This window comes from Schistocerca gregaria, chromosome 1, assembly GCF_023897955.1.
Source record: "Schistocerca gregaria isolate iqSchGreg1 chromosome 1, iqSchGreg1.2, whole genome shotgun sequence".
In the NCBI taxonomy this organism is placed as follows: Eukaryota; Metazoa; Arthropoda; class Insecta; order Orthoptera; family Acrididae; genus Schistocerca; species Schistocerca gregaria.
In genome coordinates, this window is record NC_064920.1 from 179698335 (window position 1) to 179715548 (window position 17214).

The window sequence follows — 17214 nt, forward strand, 5'->3', positions numbered from 1 at the left end:
ATTATTATTATTATTATTATTATTATTATTATTATTATTATTATTATTATTATTATGAGTGGCGGTGGTCAGTCACAAAACATTGGAAGCCTCAAGTCTTCTAGTTTCCGCCAACCACGTGATTTCCAAACAGTAGGTTAAAGCATCATCGACATAATTTGGTTGATATTAACTTGTTATAGGGGGTAGGCGAAGCAAGTGTCGGTAAGGAGAGGAGCTGTGTGGAGGTAGCATCTTTCGTAACAACTGTCTACCCTCAGTGTGGATGGTTATCTTTCTTTTCTGTTTTTAGTTTCATCATTCTACAAATATTTTGTTGGAAATAAACAGTACCAGTTATCAGAATGAGATTTTCACTCTGCAGCAGAGTGTGCGCTGATATGAAACTTCCTGGCAGATTAAAACTGTGTGCCGGACCGACGCTCGAACTCGGGACCTTTGCCTTTCGCGGACAAGTGTTCTACCATCTGAGCTACCCAAGTATGACTCACGCCCCGTTCTCACAGCTTTACTTCTGCCAGTACCTCGTCTCCTACCTTCGAAACTTTACAGAAGCTCTCCTGTGAACCTTGAAGAACTAACACTCCTGAAAGAAAGGATATTGCGGAGAGATGGCTTAGACACAGCCCAGGGGGGCGTTTCCAGAATGATACTTTCCCCATGCAGCGGAGTGTGCGCTGATATGAAACTTCCTGGCTGATTAAAACTGTGTGCCTGACCGAAACTCGAACTCGGGACCTTTGCTTTTCGCGGCAAGAGTTCTACCACCTGAGCTACCCAAGCACGACTCACGCCACGTTCTCACAGTTTCAGTACCAGTAATCTCAGTTATTCATTTCCTAATTTTAAAAATGACTGTGTTCAAAGAAAATTCTTTTTGATTTTTAAAGTTAGGCGCTAATGTTGATGATAGTGGAGGGAGCGGTTACAGGGGGAGGCAGCAGGGCATCAGGGAGGTAAGGTACTAGGTAATATCTGATTGCACTTGGGAGTGGAGAGATCTTAGAAGGGTTGGGAACCACTGTTCTAGAAAGTTAGTTGGTGTCATGTGTAGTGTCAAAGCTGAACTAGGGAGGAAGTGGTGTTACGGTGTGCTGGTGTTTTTCTTGGTTAGGGTGTCATCCGCTTATTCCGCTAAAGATAGCGCTTAATGTGGAAGGATATGAACACAGTTTACAAAATTTTGTATTTAGTACAATAGAGGAACAGTTCGTAGTCGATGATTTCACTAGCATAGCAATGTACGCTGTCATAAAGCAGCATCTGTGAGGCAATGGTATGTGGACAATAACATTCCTGAAGTGAACTGGCCTGCCCAGAGTCACGACCACAACCCAATGAGGCACCTTCTGGATTAGTTATGATGTCGAATTCGCTCCAGACCCCATTGTACATCACTCCTTTCTCTGATTTGGGAAGAATGGGCTGCCATTCCTCCGCAGATATTAAGATGCTTCAGTAAGAGAATGGGCTGCCATTCCTCCACAGATATTAAGATGTCTCAATGAGAGAATAGGCTGCCATTCCTCCACAGAGATTAACATGCCTCAGCGAGAGAATGGGCTGTCATTCCTCCACAGATATTAAGATGCCTCAATTAGAGAATGAGTTGCCATTTCACTGCAGATCTTGAGATGCCTCAATGAGAGAACGGGCTGCCATTCCTCCGCAGATATTAAGATGCCTCAATGAGAGAGTGGCCTTCCATTCCCCCACAGATATTAAAATGCCTCAATGAGAGAATGGACTGCCATTCCTGAACAGATTTTAAGAAGCCTCGATAAGTGTGTCCCCAGCAGAGCTATAAAGACCAAGACTGGACACAACCCATATTAAAGTCCACAAATAAGAGTCCAGATAATTTTGATTAGACAGAGTATAACTGGACAACCTGCATCGCCCAACTTTGTACTGTTATTCCCTCGCTCTGTATGTTCCACTCATTAGCCTCCGAATCAGGAGAACGTTATTCCGGGTTCTTGTTACTGATCCTTCACGTAGTCCAAAAGCATTCCCTTTAATTTTGGCGAGCGAGCGATTTGCTATCTGCCACGCTGGCTCACTGGTTTCATTGGTTCACTACTCCACGAATTCCTGCCATTTTAGACGATGGCTGCTTACAGACTGCTCTTCTTGCTAACAAAAATCTATGGATGCCAGCCGGGTTGTAGCGAAGAGATAGCGGGACGTTTCGACCAGTGTAGTTCCCAGCACATTCAGGCAAAGTGGCAAGATATTGTGTATGTCACAGCTGGAAACGCAAGAGTTTTTCATCAGTAGAATATAACATGAAAGTCTACATTCAGAGGCAACGGCCTTGCCGCAGTGGATACACCAGTTCCCGTCAGATCACCGAAGTTAAGCGCTGTTGGGCGTGGTCGGTAGTTGGATGAGTCACCATCTGGGCCACAATGCTCCGTTGCCATTTTTCGGGGTGTACTCAGCCTCGCGATACCAATTGAGGAGCTACTCGACCGAATAGTAGCGGCTCCGGTCACAGAAAACAATCATAACGACCGGGAGAGCGGTGTGCTGGCCACACGCCCCTCCTATCTGCATCCTCAGCTTAGGATGACACGGCGGCCGGATGGTCCCGATGGGCTACTTGTGGCCTGTAGACGGAGTGCTCTCTGTACTTGTCATCCTTTGTGAACCAGAGTTGATTTAGGATTATTGTGTGAGACAGAAAAATGGTTTCGTTTGCTATTTCACCTTAACATCACCTCCAGTTACCTTTGAGACTGAATTGAGCGTTTCCGCTCTTAGTTACGTTAATGTAAAATTCTAGCCCGGAACGCCTCTAGCAGACATCTCATTCGATCCACGTATACCGCGTCGCGGTATTTCACACTTCTCACTCCGAACCAGTGCTGAATACTCTGTTGGCGCCAGTGTTTCGGGACGACGCCGTGGCAGTGGGAATCGCGAGACTCCGGCAGCACTGGCTCGGTCTCCTCTTCCGCAGGTTCGCCAGCAGAGAGCCGCGGCGTGCCGGGCCGCATCGTGACGCTGTCCCTGCTGGTGACGGTGATGTTCCTGTACACCTCCTACTCGGCCAGCATCGTCGTGCTGCTGCAGTCCACCACCACCTCCATCCGGACGCTCGCCGACCTGCTCTACAGCCCGCTCGGGCTCGGCGTCCACGACATTGTCTACAACAGGCACTTCTTCCCGGTAACCAGTTAGTCAAGTAAACCAGGAGTTTCTGTCAATTTAAGTACTGATGTTTTACGAAATAAAAGGGAAATCATTATAGCCACCATCACAGTATCAAAACTCTACTGGGGACACTTTTTTCCGTGAGGTGTTGGAATATCCGTCGAGGAATAGCGGCCCATTCCTCCTCAAGAACCGGAACCAGAAAAAGAAGCGATGCAGGACGATAAGGTCTGGACAGAAGTCAACATTCTAACTTATCCCGAAGGTATCGCACGTTCTTCCGGTGTATTTTTAAGCTGCAGAATTCTCGGGAGTCCAGCCAGGTCATGTCGTAATGACTCCATGGCCATACTATGGACTACAACAACACTAAAATAGGGAATCTTCCTCCTTATGGGGCTGCGTGATAAAGACGTCTTTGAGATCAGGGCCCAGGATGGTGTAATCAATAAACATAGTGGCGTACAATTGAGTCAGACTTGGAACCCTGCACTGAACATAGAAAAAAAAAACTTTCCGAACAGTGAGGTCCGTATCCGACAGCGATAGCGCGTACAGTGGAATCGCTCAGAGCCGCGGGCATCTGCCCCGACCATCGCTACCGTCCAACATGGCCGCCTCGAGGATAGCATAAGAAGCGGAGTGGTGGTGGGGGTAAGGGCGAGCATACATAAAAATGGTTCAAATGGTTCTGAGCACTATGGGACTCAACATCTGATGTTATTAGTCCCCTAGACGTAGAACTACTTAAACCTACGGACATCACACACATCCATGCCCGGGGCAGGATTCGAACCTGCTACTGTGGCAGCAGCGCGGTTCCTGACTGGAGCGCCTAGAATCGCCAGCATACATATATCGCCGACAGGAGAGGAGCAGTAGTCATCAGGAACCACCTGAAGGTGGCAAAAAGACTTTTTGCCGAATTATTCTCGTGTAATAGCAGACTAGCACTGGCAATAAGGGCATTCCTGGGCAGTAGAAGCCTACTAGCGACAAACCTAACTCTTAATTTGAGGAAGAAATTTCTGACAATGTCCGTTTGGAGCACAGCTCGACTGATGTTTACGTTACTATAACACTTCTGTTTCATTAATACGTCTATGACGATACTGAACATTTTACAATATATATGAATGACTAATCAAATTTGATAGTGTATATTACGATGTATTATGGAGTTATATTAATACTAAGTTGTTTTAATTAAGTAAATTTACATGGTACACCTGCAGCTTTTAAGCAATACGCTCTGTAAACTGAGACATGCAGGAATTAGTTTATCTTAGTATTACTGAAGTGACACTCTTCGTTATTTGTGTGTAACTAAAATATTGCGCAAAAATTTTTACGAAAATCCAAAATTCAACAATGGCTTGATTAAAAAAGCGATATTCGCCCCACAGGTGGATGTTTGAACCGGCCATCCACCTCCCATGTCGTTGTTCCCCTGACCGCACTGTGTTTGTTCGTATCCAAGTGTCAATCCATCAGATCTAAGCAAGCAGGAAGGTACGCCTTGATCTGAGACTGTATCCTCACGGCACGAACCTTCGCCGCCCCGCCGTGTGCCGCAGGCAGCAGATGAACCGGTGCGGCGCGCGCTGTACCGGCAGAAGGTGGCGCCCCCGGGCTCCGAACCGCACTTCATGACGCTGGAGGAGGGCGTGCGGCGCTTGCGCACCGAGCCGTTCGCCTTCCACTCGGAGCTGAGCCCCGCCTGGCAGCTGGTGCAGGAGACGTTCCGCGAGGAGGAGAAGTGTGGCCTGCAGGCCATCCCCTTCCTGCAGCTCATACACCCCTACATCGCCGTGCAGAAGAACGGCGCCTACAAGGAGATGTTCAAGATAGCGTGAGTGCCGCCGCAGTTTCTCCAAAATCAATCAAAAAAATCTATTACCGGACGATGCGGTTCTGAAACTTCCTGGCAGATTAAAACTGTGTGCCGGACCGAGACACGAACTCAGGGCCTTTGCCTTTCGCGGGCAAGTGCTCCATCAACTGAGCTACCCAAGCACCTCCTTACAGCTTTCATATCATATCAGCGCACACTCTCCTGCAGAGAGAAAATCTCATTTTGGAAACATCCCCCTGGGCTGTGGCTAAGCCATGTCCCCGCAATATCCTTTCTTTCAGGAATGCTAGTTCTTCAAAGTTGACAGGAGAGATTCTGTAAAGATTGGAAGGTAGGAGACGAGGTACTGGCAGAAGTGAAGCTGTCAGGACGGGGCGTGAGTCGTGCTTGGGTAGCTCAGTTGGTAGAGCACTTACCCGCAAAAGGCAAAGGTCCCGAGTTCGAGCCTCGGTCCGGCACACAGTTTTAATCCGCCAGGAAGTTTCATATCAGCGCACACTCCGCTGCAGAGTGAAAACCTCCTTCTGCAAACATCCCCGAGGCTGTGGCTAAGCCATGTCTCCGCAATATCCTTTCTTTCCGGAGAGCTAGTTCTGCAAGGTTCGCAGGAGAGCTTCTGTAAAGTTTGGAAGGTAGGAGACGAGGTACTGGCAGAATTGAAGCTGTGAGGACGGGCTGCGAGACGTGTTTGGGTAGGTCAGTTGGTAGAGCACTTGCCCGCGAAAGGCGAAGGTCCCGATTCCGAGTCTCGGTCTGGCACACAGTTTTAATCTTCCAGGAAGTTTCATATCAGCGCACACTCCGATGCAGAGTGAAAATCTCATTCTGGATTTGCTTCTGTTTTCTCTGACACTGAACTTTTACAAAGATTAGGCAGAAGAAAAGAATGTTCTTTCTTTTCTTTTTACAAATACGTAGTACCTTAGCAGGAGAACGGTGATGTATGTCATTCTACACCACCGCCCATCACAAACGAAGTTTTGCGATTGCACCCGGATGTCGCTGGCGTCTTAGTACTATGTTTCGGGTGACAATGATACAGCCACCTTGAGGTGAAAAAATAACACCGGAGAATGTTGGTGCATACTGATATGTTTATACCAAAAAATTATGTGGGGACGTGTGTACACGCATCAAAAAAGTTTTGCGTCACCTCGGTTCCGAGACTTCCCGAACCCTGTACAGAAAATTGGAATAGACCTCAACATAAACATCACTTCCTCCCTTTTTATTGCTCATGCAAACCACACATTCCATGTTGTACCACCATACAGTGAGACCTTCAGAGGTGGTAGTCCAGACTGCTGTACACACCGGTAGCTCTAATACCCAGTAGCACGTCCTCTTCCGTTGATGCATGCCTGTATTCGTCGTGGCACGCTATCCACAATTTCATCAAGGCGCTGTTGGTCCAGATTGTCCCACTGCTCAAGGGCGATTCGGCGTGGATCCCTCAGAGTGGGTCACGTCGTCCATAAACAGCCCTTTTCAATTTATCGCAAGCATGTTCGATATGGTTCATGTCTGGAGAACATGCTCGCCACTCTAGTAGAGCAATGTCGCTATCCTAAAGGAAGTCATTCACAAGATGTGCACGATTGTGGTTCGAATTGTCATCCATGAAGACGAATGCCTCGCCAATATGCTGCCGATGTTGTTGCACTATTGGTCAGATGATGGCATTCATGTATCGTACAGCCGTTACGACGCCTTCAATGACCACCGGCGGCGTACGTTGGCCCCACATAACGCCACCCCAAAACAGCAGGGTACCTCCACCTTGCTGCACTGGCTGTACAATGTGTCTAAGGCGTTCGACCTGACCGGGTTGCCTCCAAACACGTCTCCGACGTTGGGCCCATCTGTACCACGTTGTATGGTGTAATGGTTGCAAAGTGGACCTCGCCATGGACGTCGAGAGTAAAGTTGCGCATCATGCAGCCTATTGCTCGCCATGTGGCTGCAGGAAAAAAATTATTCAACATGGTGGCGCGGCTATCAGGGTTCCTCCGAGCCATAATCCGTAGGTAGCGGTCATCCACTGCAGTAGCAGCCCTTGCGTGGTCTGAGCGTGGCATGTTGTCGACAGTTCCTGTCTCTCTGTATCTTCTCAATGACCGAACAACATCGCTTTGGTTCACTCCGAGACGCCTGGACACTTCCCTTGTTGAGAGCCCTTCCTGGAACAAAGTAACAATGCGGACGCGATCGAACCGCAGTATTGACTGTCGGGCGTGAATGAACTACATACAACACGAGACGTGTACCTCCTTTCTGGTGGAATGACTGGAACTGATCAGCTGTCGGACCCCCTCAATTTAATAGGCGCTGTTCATGCACGGTTGCTTACATCTTTGGGCGGGTTTAGTGACATCTCTGAACACTCCAGAGGACTGTGTCTCTGATACAATAACCACAGTCAACGTCTATCTTCAGGTGTTATTGGAACCGGGGTATGCAAAACTTTTTTCGATGTGTGTACTTAAGTTATTGCATTGTTAGCGCCGTCTGTCGAGTTCAGCTCTCTCTTAGAGTAATGCTCCAGCTGAGGCGTGCAGTCTCATGCAAAATGGTGATATTGCCTGTATGCCTTCATTCAGATTGCGGGTCCGATTTAAAATTCCGATGTCAAAATAATACCGTTAATAAGTAGATTTGTCATTAAGCGCGAAACATTACCTTTCCGAAGAAATTAAAGAAATCGCCAGGTCTCATACTTTATCCATCTCAAAGCCTGCATCCCGATTAATAGGAACTGTGATCAAACGTATTTCCATTAATTTCTCGATAGCTTAAAATCAGAAGGATCTCCTCGGGGACAAGATTTCTGGGGCAGAATAATCCATAAAATGTCCTGTGGAGCAGCTGCAAAAGGTGAGTGTGGCAATCAAGTTCAACGCTAGAGCTGTAACACTACCACAGGCTACCGTAGACTACCATAAGTAAGCGTAGGCTACTGCAGTTTTCGTAGTAACCTTATCAGTTAAGGTCGCACCCGTGTTGCCTGTACAATAGGTGTGTTGCACAGCTGTTGGATGTTACCTCACAATGATTGCTATCTTTACATACGAGATCAATATTTTACCAGATTCCCCTAAAAACCAGATGCGATGTACCATCTAGAAACGGAGTGAGGATATACTCTGAAGAACCAAAGAAACTGATACAACTGCCTAATATCGTATAGGAACCCGCGAGCACGCACAAGTGCCGCAACACGAAATGGCACGGATTCGACTAATGTCTAAAGCAGTGCTGGAGGAAACTGACACACTGAATCCTGCAGAGCTGTCCATAAATCCGGAAGAGTACAAGACATGGAGATCTCTTCTGAACAGCATGTTGTAAAACATCCCAGATATGCTCAATAATGTTCATGTGTGGGGAGTTTGGTGGCCAGCGGCAGTGCTGAAACTCAGAAGAATGTTCCTGAGCCACTCTGTAGCAATTATGGACGTGTGGGATGTCGCATTGTCCTGCTGGACTTGCCCAAGTCCGTCGGAATGTACAACGAACGTGAATGGACGCAGGTGATCAGACACGATACTTAAGTACATGTCACCCGTCATAGTTGTATCTAGACGTATCATGGGTCCCATATCGCACCAACTGCACACGCCCCACACCATTACAGAGCTTCCACCAGCTTGACCAGTCTCCTGCTGACATGCAGGGTCCGTGGATTCACGAGGTTGTCTTTATACCCATACATGCCCGTCCACTCGATACAATTTGAAACGAGACTCGTCCGATCAGGGAACATGTTTCCAGTAATCAACAGCCCAATGTCTTTGTGAACGGACACAGGCGAGGCGTAAAGCTTTGTTTCGTGCAGCCATCAAGTTTACACGAGTGGTCCTTCGGCTCCGAAAGCTCCTGTCGATGATGTTTCGTTGAACGTTTGGCACGCTGGCACTTGTTGATGGCCCAGCATTGAAGTCTGCAGCAATTTGCGGAAAGGTTGCACTTCTGTCACTCTTAACGATTCTCTTCAGTCGTCGTTGGTCCCGTTTTTGCAGGATCTTTTCCCAGCCGCAGCGATGTAGGAGATTCGATGTTTCACCGGATTACTGATATTCACGGTACACTCACACGGGAAAATTCCAGCTTCATCGCTCCCTAAGAGATGCTCTGTCCCATCGCTCGTGCGTCGCCTATAACACTACGTTCAAACTCACTGCCTTTGTAGCAGCAGTAACCGATCTAACAAATGTGCCAAACACTTGTCTTGTATAGGCGTTGCAGACCGCAGCGCCGTATACTTCCGTATTTGAATACGCAAGGCTATACCAGTTGCTTTGCTGCTTCAGTTTATAAAGAGACGGGTAACATACAGAACACTTATGTTCCGCGCATTTACTCTCATGTCCGTTACTTAATAATAGACAGTATTTATAACAAAACTGAAATTGTCAACAATTATTTCAGGTCTTATTCAATAATTTTTGATTTGTGACTACAAACAGAGGGATGTTTCTGTGCAAAGATATTCTTGTTTTCCCGCGCGCTGTTCGAGATTGCAATAATAAAGAATTATTGTGAAGGTGGTTAGATGAACCCTCTGCCAAGCACTTAAATGTGGTTTGCAGAGTATCCACACAGGTGCAGATGTAGAAATATTGAAAACAACTCAGATTTATCATGTATCAAGGAAACGCAATTTCCTCAATAGAAAGGTAAAATAAAAAGCTGCAAAACAAAAATAAGTCAGACATAATTTTAATACTTCGTCGAGCTTATACATAAAATATGTTTGTGTTATTCATATACAATTTTCCCATTTATCAATAATAACAGGGAGCTCTTGCCTTTCATCATGATCAAGCACGCGAACATTTTTAAAGGTGCTGAGGGAGGTAGAATGAAGCAGCTGGTATGCCATTTTTCCGTTCGAGAGTCGAACGATAAAGAGACAGCTCGAAGGTGGTTCACTGAATCCTCTGCCAGGCACTTTATTGTGAATAGCACAGTAATCACGAGGCACACAGGGCCAACACCCGGCATCATGGTGTGGGGAGCGATCTCCTACACTGGCCGTACACCTCTGCTGATCGTCGAGTGGACACTGAATAGTGCACGGTACATCCAAACCGTCATCGAACCCATCGTTCTACCATTCCTAGACCGGCAAGGGAACTTGCTGTTCCAACAGGACAATGCACGTCCGCATGTATCCCGTGCCACCCAACGTGCTCTAGAAGGTGTAAGTCAACTACCCTGGCCAGCAAGATCACCGGATCTGTCCCCCATTGAGCATGTTTGTGACTGGATGAAGCGTCGTCTCACGCGGTCTGCACGTCCAGCACGAACGCTGGTCCAACTGAGGCGCCAGGTGGAAATGGCATGGCAAGCCGTTCCACAGGACTACATCCAGCATCTCTACGATCGTCTCCATGGGAGAATAGCAGCCTGCATTGCTGCGAAAGGTGGATATACACTGTACTAGTGCCGACATTGTGCATGCTCTGTTGCCTGTGTCTATGTGCCTGTGGTTCTGTCAGTGTGATCATGTTATGTATCTGACCCCAGGAATGTGTCAATAAAGTTTCCGCTTCCTGGGACAATGAATTCACGGTGTTCTTATTTCAATTTCCTGGAGTGTATTCACATGAGTACTAAAAGAAATCCGCTAAATTTTGATGACGCTATAAATCACACAAATCTGAAGGCTGTAAATTCCACTAAATACTTAGGGATTACAATTACAAATAACCTAAATTGCAATGATCATTTGGAAAATGTTGTGGGTACAGCAAACCAAAGACTGTGATTCATTGGCAGAATACTTAGAAGGTGCAACAGGTCTGCTAAAGAGACTGCTTGCACTATGCATGTCCGACCTATTCTGGAGTATTTTAAAAAAAATTATTTATTAATACAATACAATATAATGATACAACAAAACCCTCAACCATAACTAATTAGTGGGTCTATGTATGATACAACTTGAAGCAGCAGCATTGTTACAAGAATTTTCTAAAACTGGCATATCTATGAGCAAGGTTAATCTATTTATTTAATCTATTCCAATTCTAATCTAATCTACTATGCAGCGATTACAGTCCATATGTATGTTGTGGCCTGCTCATCGAGCTAATCCCAGCGAGCGTGCCCCTGTCACTGGGCTGGCGAAGTCGGTTTTGTCGCTGCAGTCCATACTTGGTTAGCGTTGTTAGTGTTCTAATTCTACCTAAAACTAATACTAATTTCTAGTACTTAAAATAAGAGTGCAAATTGTTTTTGTTTGTGATGTGATGCACCCGCTGGCCTATTCCAGTAGCGCGGTGGATTAAGAGCGACTGGCCAGTACCGCAATCGTCCGGTATGGGCGAGTACATCTCAGTCTATTTCGGTTTTGCTGCTAACCATTTTGGTTACTTATGAACTCCCTCAAGATCTTCTGTGATACCTCGTTTGCCAGAATGTTAAGGACGTTGAAGATATCGGTTCGTCGTATTAGGGCGTAAGTGTCGTTGTTCGGTAATTGTATGCTTAGGTGATGTGCTCAGGTGTACCGTCTTGAGCGCCACAGTCACACGCTGGTGTAGCTCTTTTTCCAAATCGACATAGATGGATATTGCCCATGTCCTGTGAGAAAGTGCAATAATCCTCTACTCGGAGTGTTGCTGTGTGGTGTGGGATCCGCATGAAGTGGGACTGATGGATGACATCGAAAAAGTTAAAAAAAGGGCAGCTCGTTTTGTATTATTGCGTAATAGAGGAGATAGTGCCACAGACATGATAGGTGATTTGGAGTGGCAATAATTAAAACAAAGGCGTTTTTTGTTGCGACGGGATAAACTCATGAAGTTTCAGTCACGAGTTTTCTCCTCTGACTGCGAAAACATTCTGTTGGCACCCACCCACATAGGGAGGAATGATCATCACGATAATGTGAGAGAAATCAGAGCTCGCACCGAAAAAATTACCTGTTCGTTTTTCCCGCGCGCCGTTCGAGAGTGGAACAGTAAAGAGACAGCTTGAAGGTGGTTCACTGAACCCTCTGCCAGGCACTTTATTGTGAATAGCACAGTAATCACGTACATGTAGATGGGAAGAGGGAGGGAGCGTATTTCGCCTGTCGCCTAGATAGATGGAGAGTAAAGCCAACAGCCTTGCCACAGTGATAAAACCAGTTATAATATAAGAAAATAATGTAATAGATGATAATAAAACGTTGAAATGCGTGGCTTTTTTAAGATGTATTGAATTAATGAGATTAATTTTTCGGCGTGAATGACAAGCACAATAAGCTGAGCTATGCCTGGAAATAAGTTTGTATTAGTTCATATTATTTTGCAGGGCGAAGTAGTTTCTTTCTCCGCTGTAGATTTGTGCTTACCATTCTTTATAATGCTACGTTTGGTCGCCGTGTTCACCTTTGAAGTCTTGACCGTGTTCCCATTACGCTTCCCATTACGCTTATCGTAATTTTCCAAAGTACACAGGTGGGCTTCAGTTCTTGTAATTATTGTACTATTTGAAATAACAACTCACACGACCATTCTGTTAATAAAACAATACTGTATTTTTCTAAACGGTGCACATATGAAATACATACTCCTGATTTATTCATAGCGACCCCAAAATAGCGGTCTACAATTACTCGCTAAAAATTGCGTGCTTCTCACTCGTTCACTAGCTGAGCGCGAATCCTTCCTTCCTCCTGTTGGTACCAGAAAAAATCCTCTGTTTTTTAACAACTGAAAGTCAAAAAATACATGAAGGTAGGCATAGGCTCTATGATGGGCTACCGCTTCATCTCCTCTCTTTGCCTTTAAAGAAGACGAAAACATAAAGGAAATGCAAAAGGTTTATCACACAGTTCCCATCAGATCATCGAAGTTAAGCGACGACGAGCTTGGCTACACTTGGATGGGTGACTGTCCAGTCTGCCTAACACGTTTGGGAAGCGAGCTGCACTCACCCCTTGAGTGGCCTATTAAGAAGCTGCTTGTCAAAGGAGCGGCGGCTTCGGTAACAAAAACTGACAGCGACCTGAAGAGCGGCACGCCGACCAAATGTCCCTCCTCCTCCGCATCCAGCGACGCCTGTCGGCTCAGAATGACACGGCGGTCGGTCGGTGCCGCTGGGCCTTCCAAGGCTTGTTCGGACAGAGAGAGAGGCGGGGAGCAAAATCTCACTTCCCCCGAACGCTAGTCCAGTGGCTGGAGCAGTATGGCGCCGCACGCGGTCGTGGCGCTCGGCTCGCTGTGACACCTGCTGTCCGTGCCCTGCAGGTACCGGCGCATCTGGGAGTGCGGCCTGCAGCACCGCCAGCTGTCCCGACTGTACACGACGCGGAAGCCTCGCTGCGCCGCCGGCCGCGGCAGCAGCTTCGTGTCGGTGGGCATCGCCGACTGCTACCCTGCGCTGCTCGTGCCCGTCTACGGCGTCGCCTTCGCCGTCGTCGCCCTCTTGCTCGAGATACTATTCCACCGCAGGTACGTTGCTCCTCCTTGAACAAAAGAATGTGAATACTTGCGTAGTGATAACAAAATCAGCCACTGTACTTGAATCCAAAATTCTTTTTAGCACATGCGACCAGTTTCGACACCAAGTGGTATCATCTTCAGGCTTCAAGCATAACCTGCGATCCGAAACCGTTTACATGCACAATCAACAGATTTCGATGCAGCGGGCCACAACTGTTGTGGAAGGTCCTGAAACTGGTGTCGAAACTGGTAGCATGTGCTAAAAACGATAAAAAGAGTGTTTTGTAGGGGTGCTCATGTGGGTTCGATCTAGGTGCTTGTAAAACAATAAACTGGTAGCCAAGATCGCAGGAATTTTTTTTATTCCATGATTGCCGATTTCGCCGAAACTAAAGCCGCCATCATCGGATCTAGGGAGAACAGAAAACGTTATAAAAATGGGCTTGGATTCCACTTATATAACATGTATACAGGTTGGGAAGGGAGTGAGACAGGGTTATTCAATCTGTATATTGAGCAAGCAGTGAAGGAAACAAAAGAAAAATTCGGAGTAGGTATTAAAACCCACGGACAAGAAGCAAAAACTTTAAGGTTCGCCGATGACATTGTAATTCTCTCGGAGACAGCAAAGGACTTGGAGGAACAGTTGAACGGAATGAATAGTGTTGAAAGGAGGATATAAGATGAACATCAACAAAAGCAAAACGAGGATAATGGAATGTAGTCGAATTAGGTCAGATGATACTGAGGGAATTAGATTAGGAAATGATACACTTAAAGGAGTAAAGAAGTTTCGCTATTTGGGGAGCAAAATAAGTGATGATGATCGAAGTAGAGAGGATATAAGATGCAGACTGGCAATGGCAAGGAAAGTGTTTCTGAAGATGAGAAATTTGTTAACTTCGAGTATAGATTTAAGTGTGAGAAAGTCATTTCTAAAAGTATTTGTGTGGAGTGTAGCCATGTAGGGAAGTAAACCTAGACGATAAATAGTTTGTTCAAGAAGAGAATAGAAGCTTTCGAAATGTGGTGCTACAGAAGAATGCTGAAGATTAGATGGGTAGATCACATAACTGATTGGGAGGTATTGAATAGCATTAGGGAGACGAGAAATTTGTGGCACACCTTGACTCGAAGAAGGGATCGCTTGGTAGGACATGTTCTGAGGCATCAAGGGATCACCAATTTAGTATTGGAGGGCAGCGTGGAGGATAAAAGTCGTAGAGGGAGACCAAGAGATGAATACACTAAGCAGATTCAGAAGGATGTAGGTTGCAGTAGGTACTGGGAGATGAAGAAGCTTGCACAGGATAGAGTAGCATGGAGAGCTGCATCAAACCAGTCTCAGGACTGAAGACCACAACAACAACAACATATAAATTTAGTTACATATCTTACGACACATATAGGTTACAACATCAAGGCAAAAAATGGTGTATTAATAGTTGCCCATACCACGCAGGCCTTACAAAATTGTCGTAAGTAGCACATAGGCTTCGAAGAGAGATGACATTATAAATGTTCAAGTGTCTCCATCACATACAACCGCAAGCTAGGTACTACCGCAACTACGGCTCTGTTCTTACGCTGTAGGCAGCGTCGCGAGACAGAGCTAGCAGAAGAGGCGCCAATGAATGTCACAGCTCGCGGGTCTTCGTGTGTAGTAACACTACGTCATTAGGGCTTGTACATAATTCTAGAGATTGCTGTATCACATAAACATATACAAAACTTATGGAAGCTGCAGACCTAAACAATTGTACATCTGCCTGGTCACATATACGACATATCGAAAAGCAAATGCAAATTTCATGAAAACTGCGGAATTACAAAAATGTACATCTGTCTGGTCCTATATGTAATAAGATACGAACATACATAGATATTTTATGGAATATGCAGGGTTATGCACAGCCCACCAGTCTGATGATATACAAAATCTACCGAGATTATATACAAATTTTAAGAACATTACAGGGTTACACAGTGCATACCCGTCTGGTCATATATAAAAATACCAATAAAACACACCTTGTGATGGAGACACTTAACATTTATAATGTCATCTCTCTTGGACGCCTATGTGACACGACAATTTTGTAAGGTCTGCGTGTTATAGGCGACTATTAATATCACCATTGTTTCCCTTGATGTTGTAACCTGTATGTGTCCATAGGTATGTAACTAAATTTATATGTACACATGTTACATGAGTGGAATCCAGGCCCACTTTTATAGTGTTTTCTGTCCTCCCTAGATCCGATGATGACGACTTCAGTTTCGCCGAAACCGGTAATCATGGAATACAAAGAATTCCTGTGATCTTTGGTGCTAGTTTATTGTTGTACAAGATAAAAAGAGTGAACGACGCTGGATTCAAATTCAACCGCTAGTTTTGCTATCGTTATTCAGTTACTTCGTGTCCAGCTGCAGCCCCACTTTCCTTGATGGATTACCAGAGATATGTGAACGTTCGTCGAACTACACCGCTGAACCAAGTCATTACGACCACCAACTCAGCCGCTTGCCCAAATGTGGACCACAGTGTAGCAGGGATCCTGTGAGTCAAGGATTTGCCAAGTACTTGGCAGCTCTCAGGGGATGTGTATTGCCAGATGTGTACGTTCAGTTCATATAACTCCTGTAAATTATGGACCGGTGTTTATAGGTTGGAGCTGACACAGGTTGAGATCAGGTAGTTCTGGCGACCAAGTCATCAGTATCAGATCACTACCGCGCTCCTCAAAGTCCTGTAGCATAGTTCTGGCAGTGCGACACGGATAGTTATCCTGCTTGAAGATGCCATCACCATCGGGGAAGACGTCAAGCGCGAAGGAATCCAACTTCCCGGCAGATTAAAACTGTGTGCCGGACCGAGACTCGATCTCTGGCGTTTGCCTTTTGCGGGCAAGTGCTCTACTAATTGAGCTACCTAAGCACGGCTTAGGAACCCTCCTCATAGCTTTATGTGCGCTAGTAACTCGTTTAATACAGGGTGATTCAAAAAGAATACCACAACTTTAAAAGTGTGTATTTAATGAAAGAAACATAATATAACCTTCTGTTATACATCATTACAAAGAGTATTTAAAAGGTTTTTTTCACTCATAAACAAGTCCAGAGATGTTCAATATGGCCCCCTGCAGACACTCGAGAAATATCAACCCGATACTCCAACTCGTTCCACACTCTCTGTAGCATATCAGGCGTAACAGTTTGGATAGCTGCTGTTATTTCTCGTTTCAAATCATCAATGGTGGCTGGGAGAGGTGGCCGAAACACCATATCCTTAACATACCCCCATAAGAAAAAATCGCAGGGGGTAAGATCAGGGCTTCTTGGAGGCCAGTGATGAAGTGCTCTGTCAAGGGCTACCTGGCGGCCGATCCATCGGCTTCAGACGATAAGGTTTCATAACTAACCTTTTTCGTAGGACTCTCCATACAGTTGATTGTGGAATTTGCAGCTCTTTGCTAGCTCTGCGAGTCGATTTTCCTGGGCTGCGAACAAATGCTTGCTGGATGCGTGCTACATTTTCATCACTCGTTCTCGGCCGTCCAGAACTTTTCCCTTTGCACAAACACCCATTCTCTGTAAACTGTTTATACCAACGTTTAATACACCACCTATCAGGAGGTTTAACACCATACTTCGTTCGAAATGCACGCTGAACAACTGTCGTCGATTCACTTCCTCCGTACTCAATAACACAAAAAGCTTTCTGTTGAGCGGTCGCCATCTTAGCATCAACTGACGCTGACGCCT

The 17214-nt window shown here is 45.9% G+C and overlaps 1 protein-coding gene across 1 annotated transcript in view; it reads left to right on the forward strand.

Annotated features, from left to right (window-relative positions):
• Nucleotides 1-13477, forward strand: part of LOC126336338 (probable glutamate receptor) — a 77050-nt gene extending 63573 nt beyond the window's left edge. Inside the window, exons 6-8 of the mRNA XM_049999943.1 lie at nt 2966-3174; nt 4737-5011; nt 13255-13477. Coding sequence (XP_049855900.1) covers nt 2966-3174; nt 4737-5011; nt 13255-13477 — 707 coding nt within the window. The remainder of the gene's footprint in view (nt 1-2965; nt 3175-4736; nt 5012-13254) is intronic.
• Nucleotides 13478-17214: the final 3737 nt, after the last annotated feature.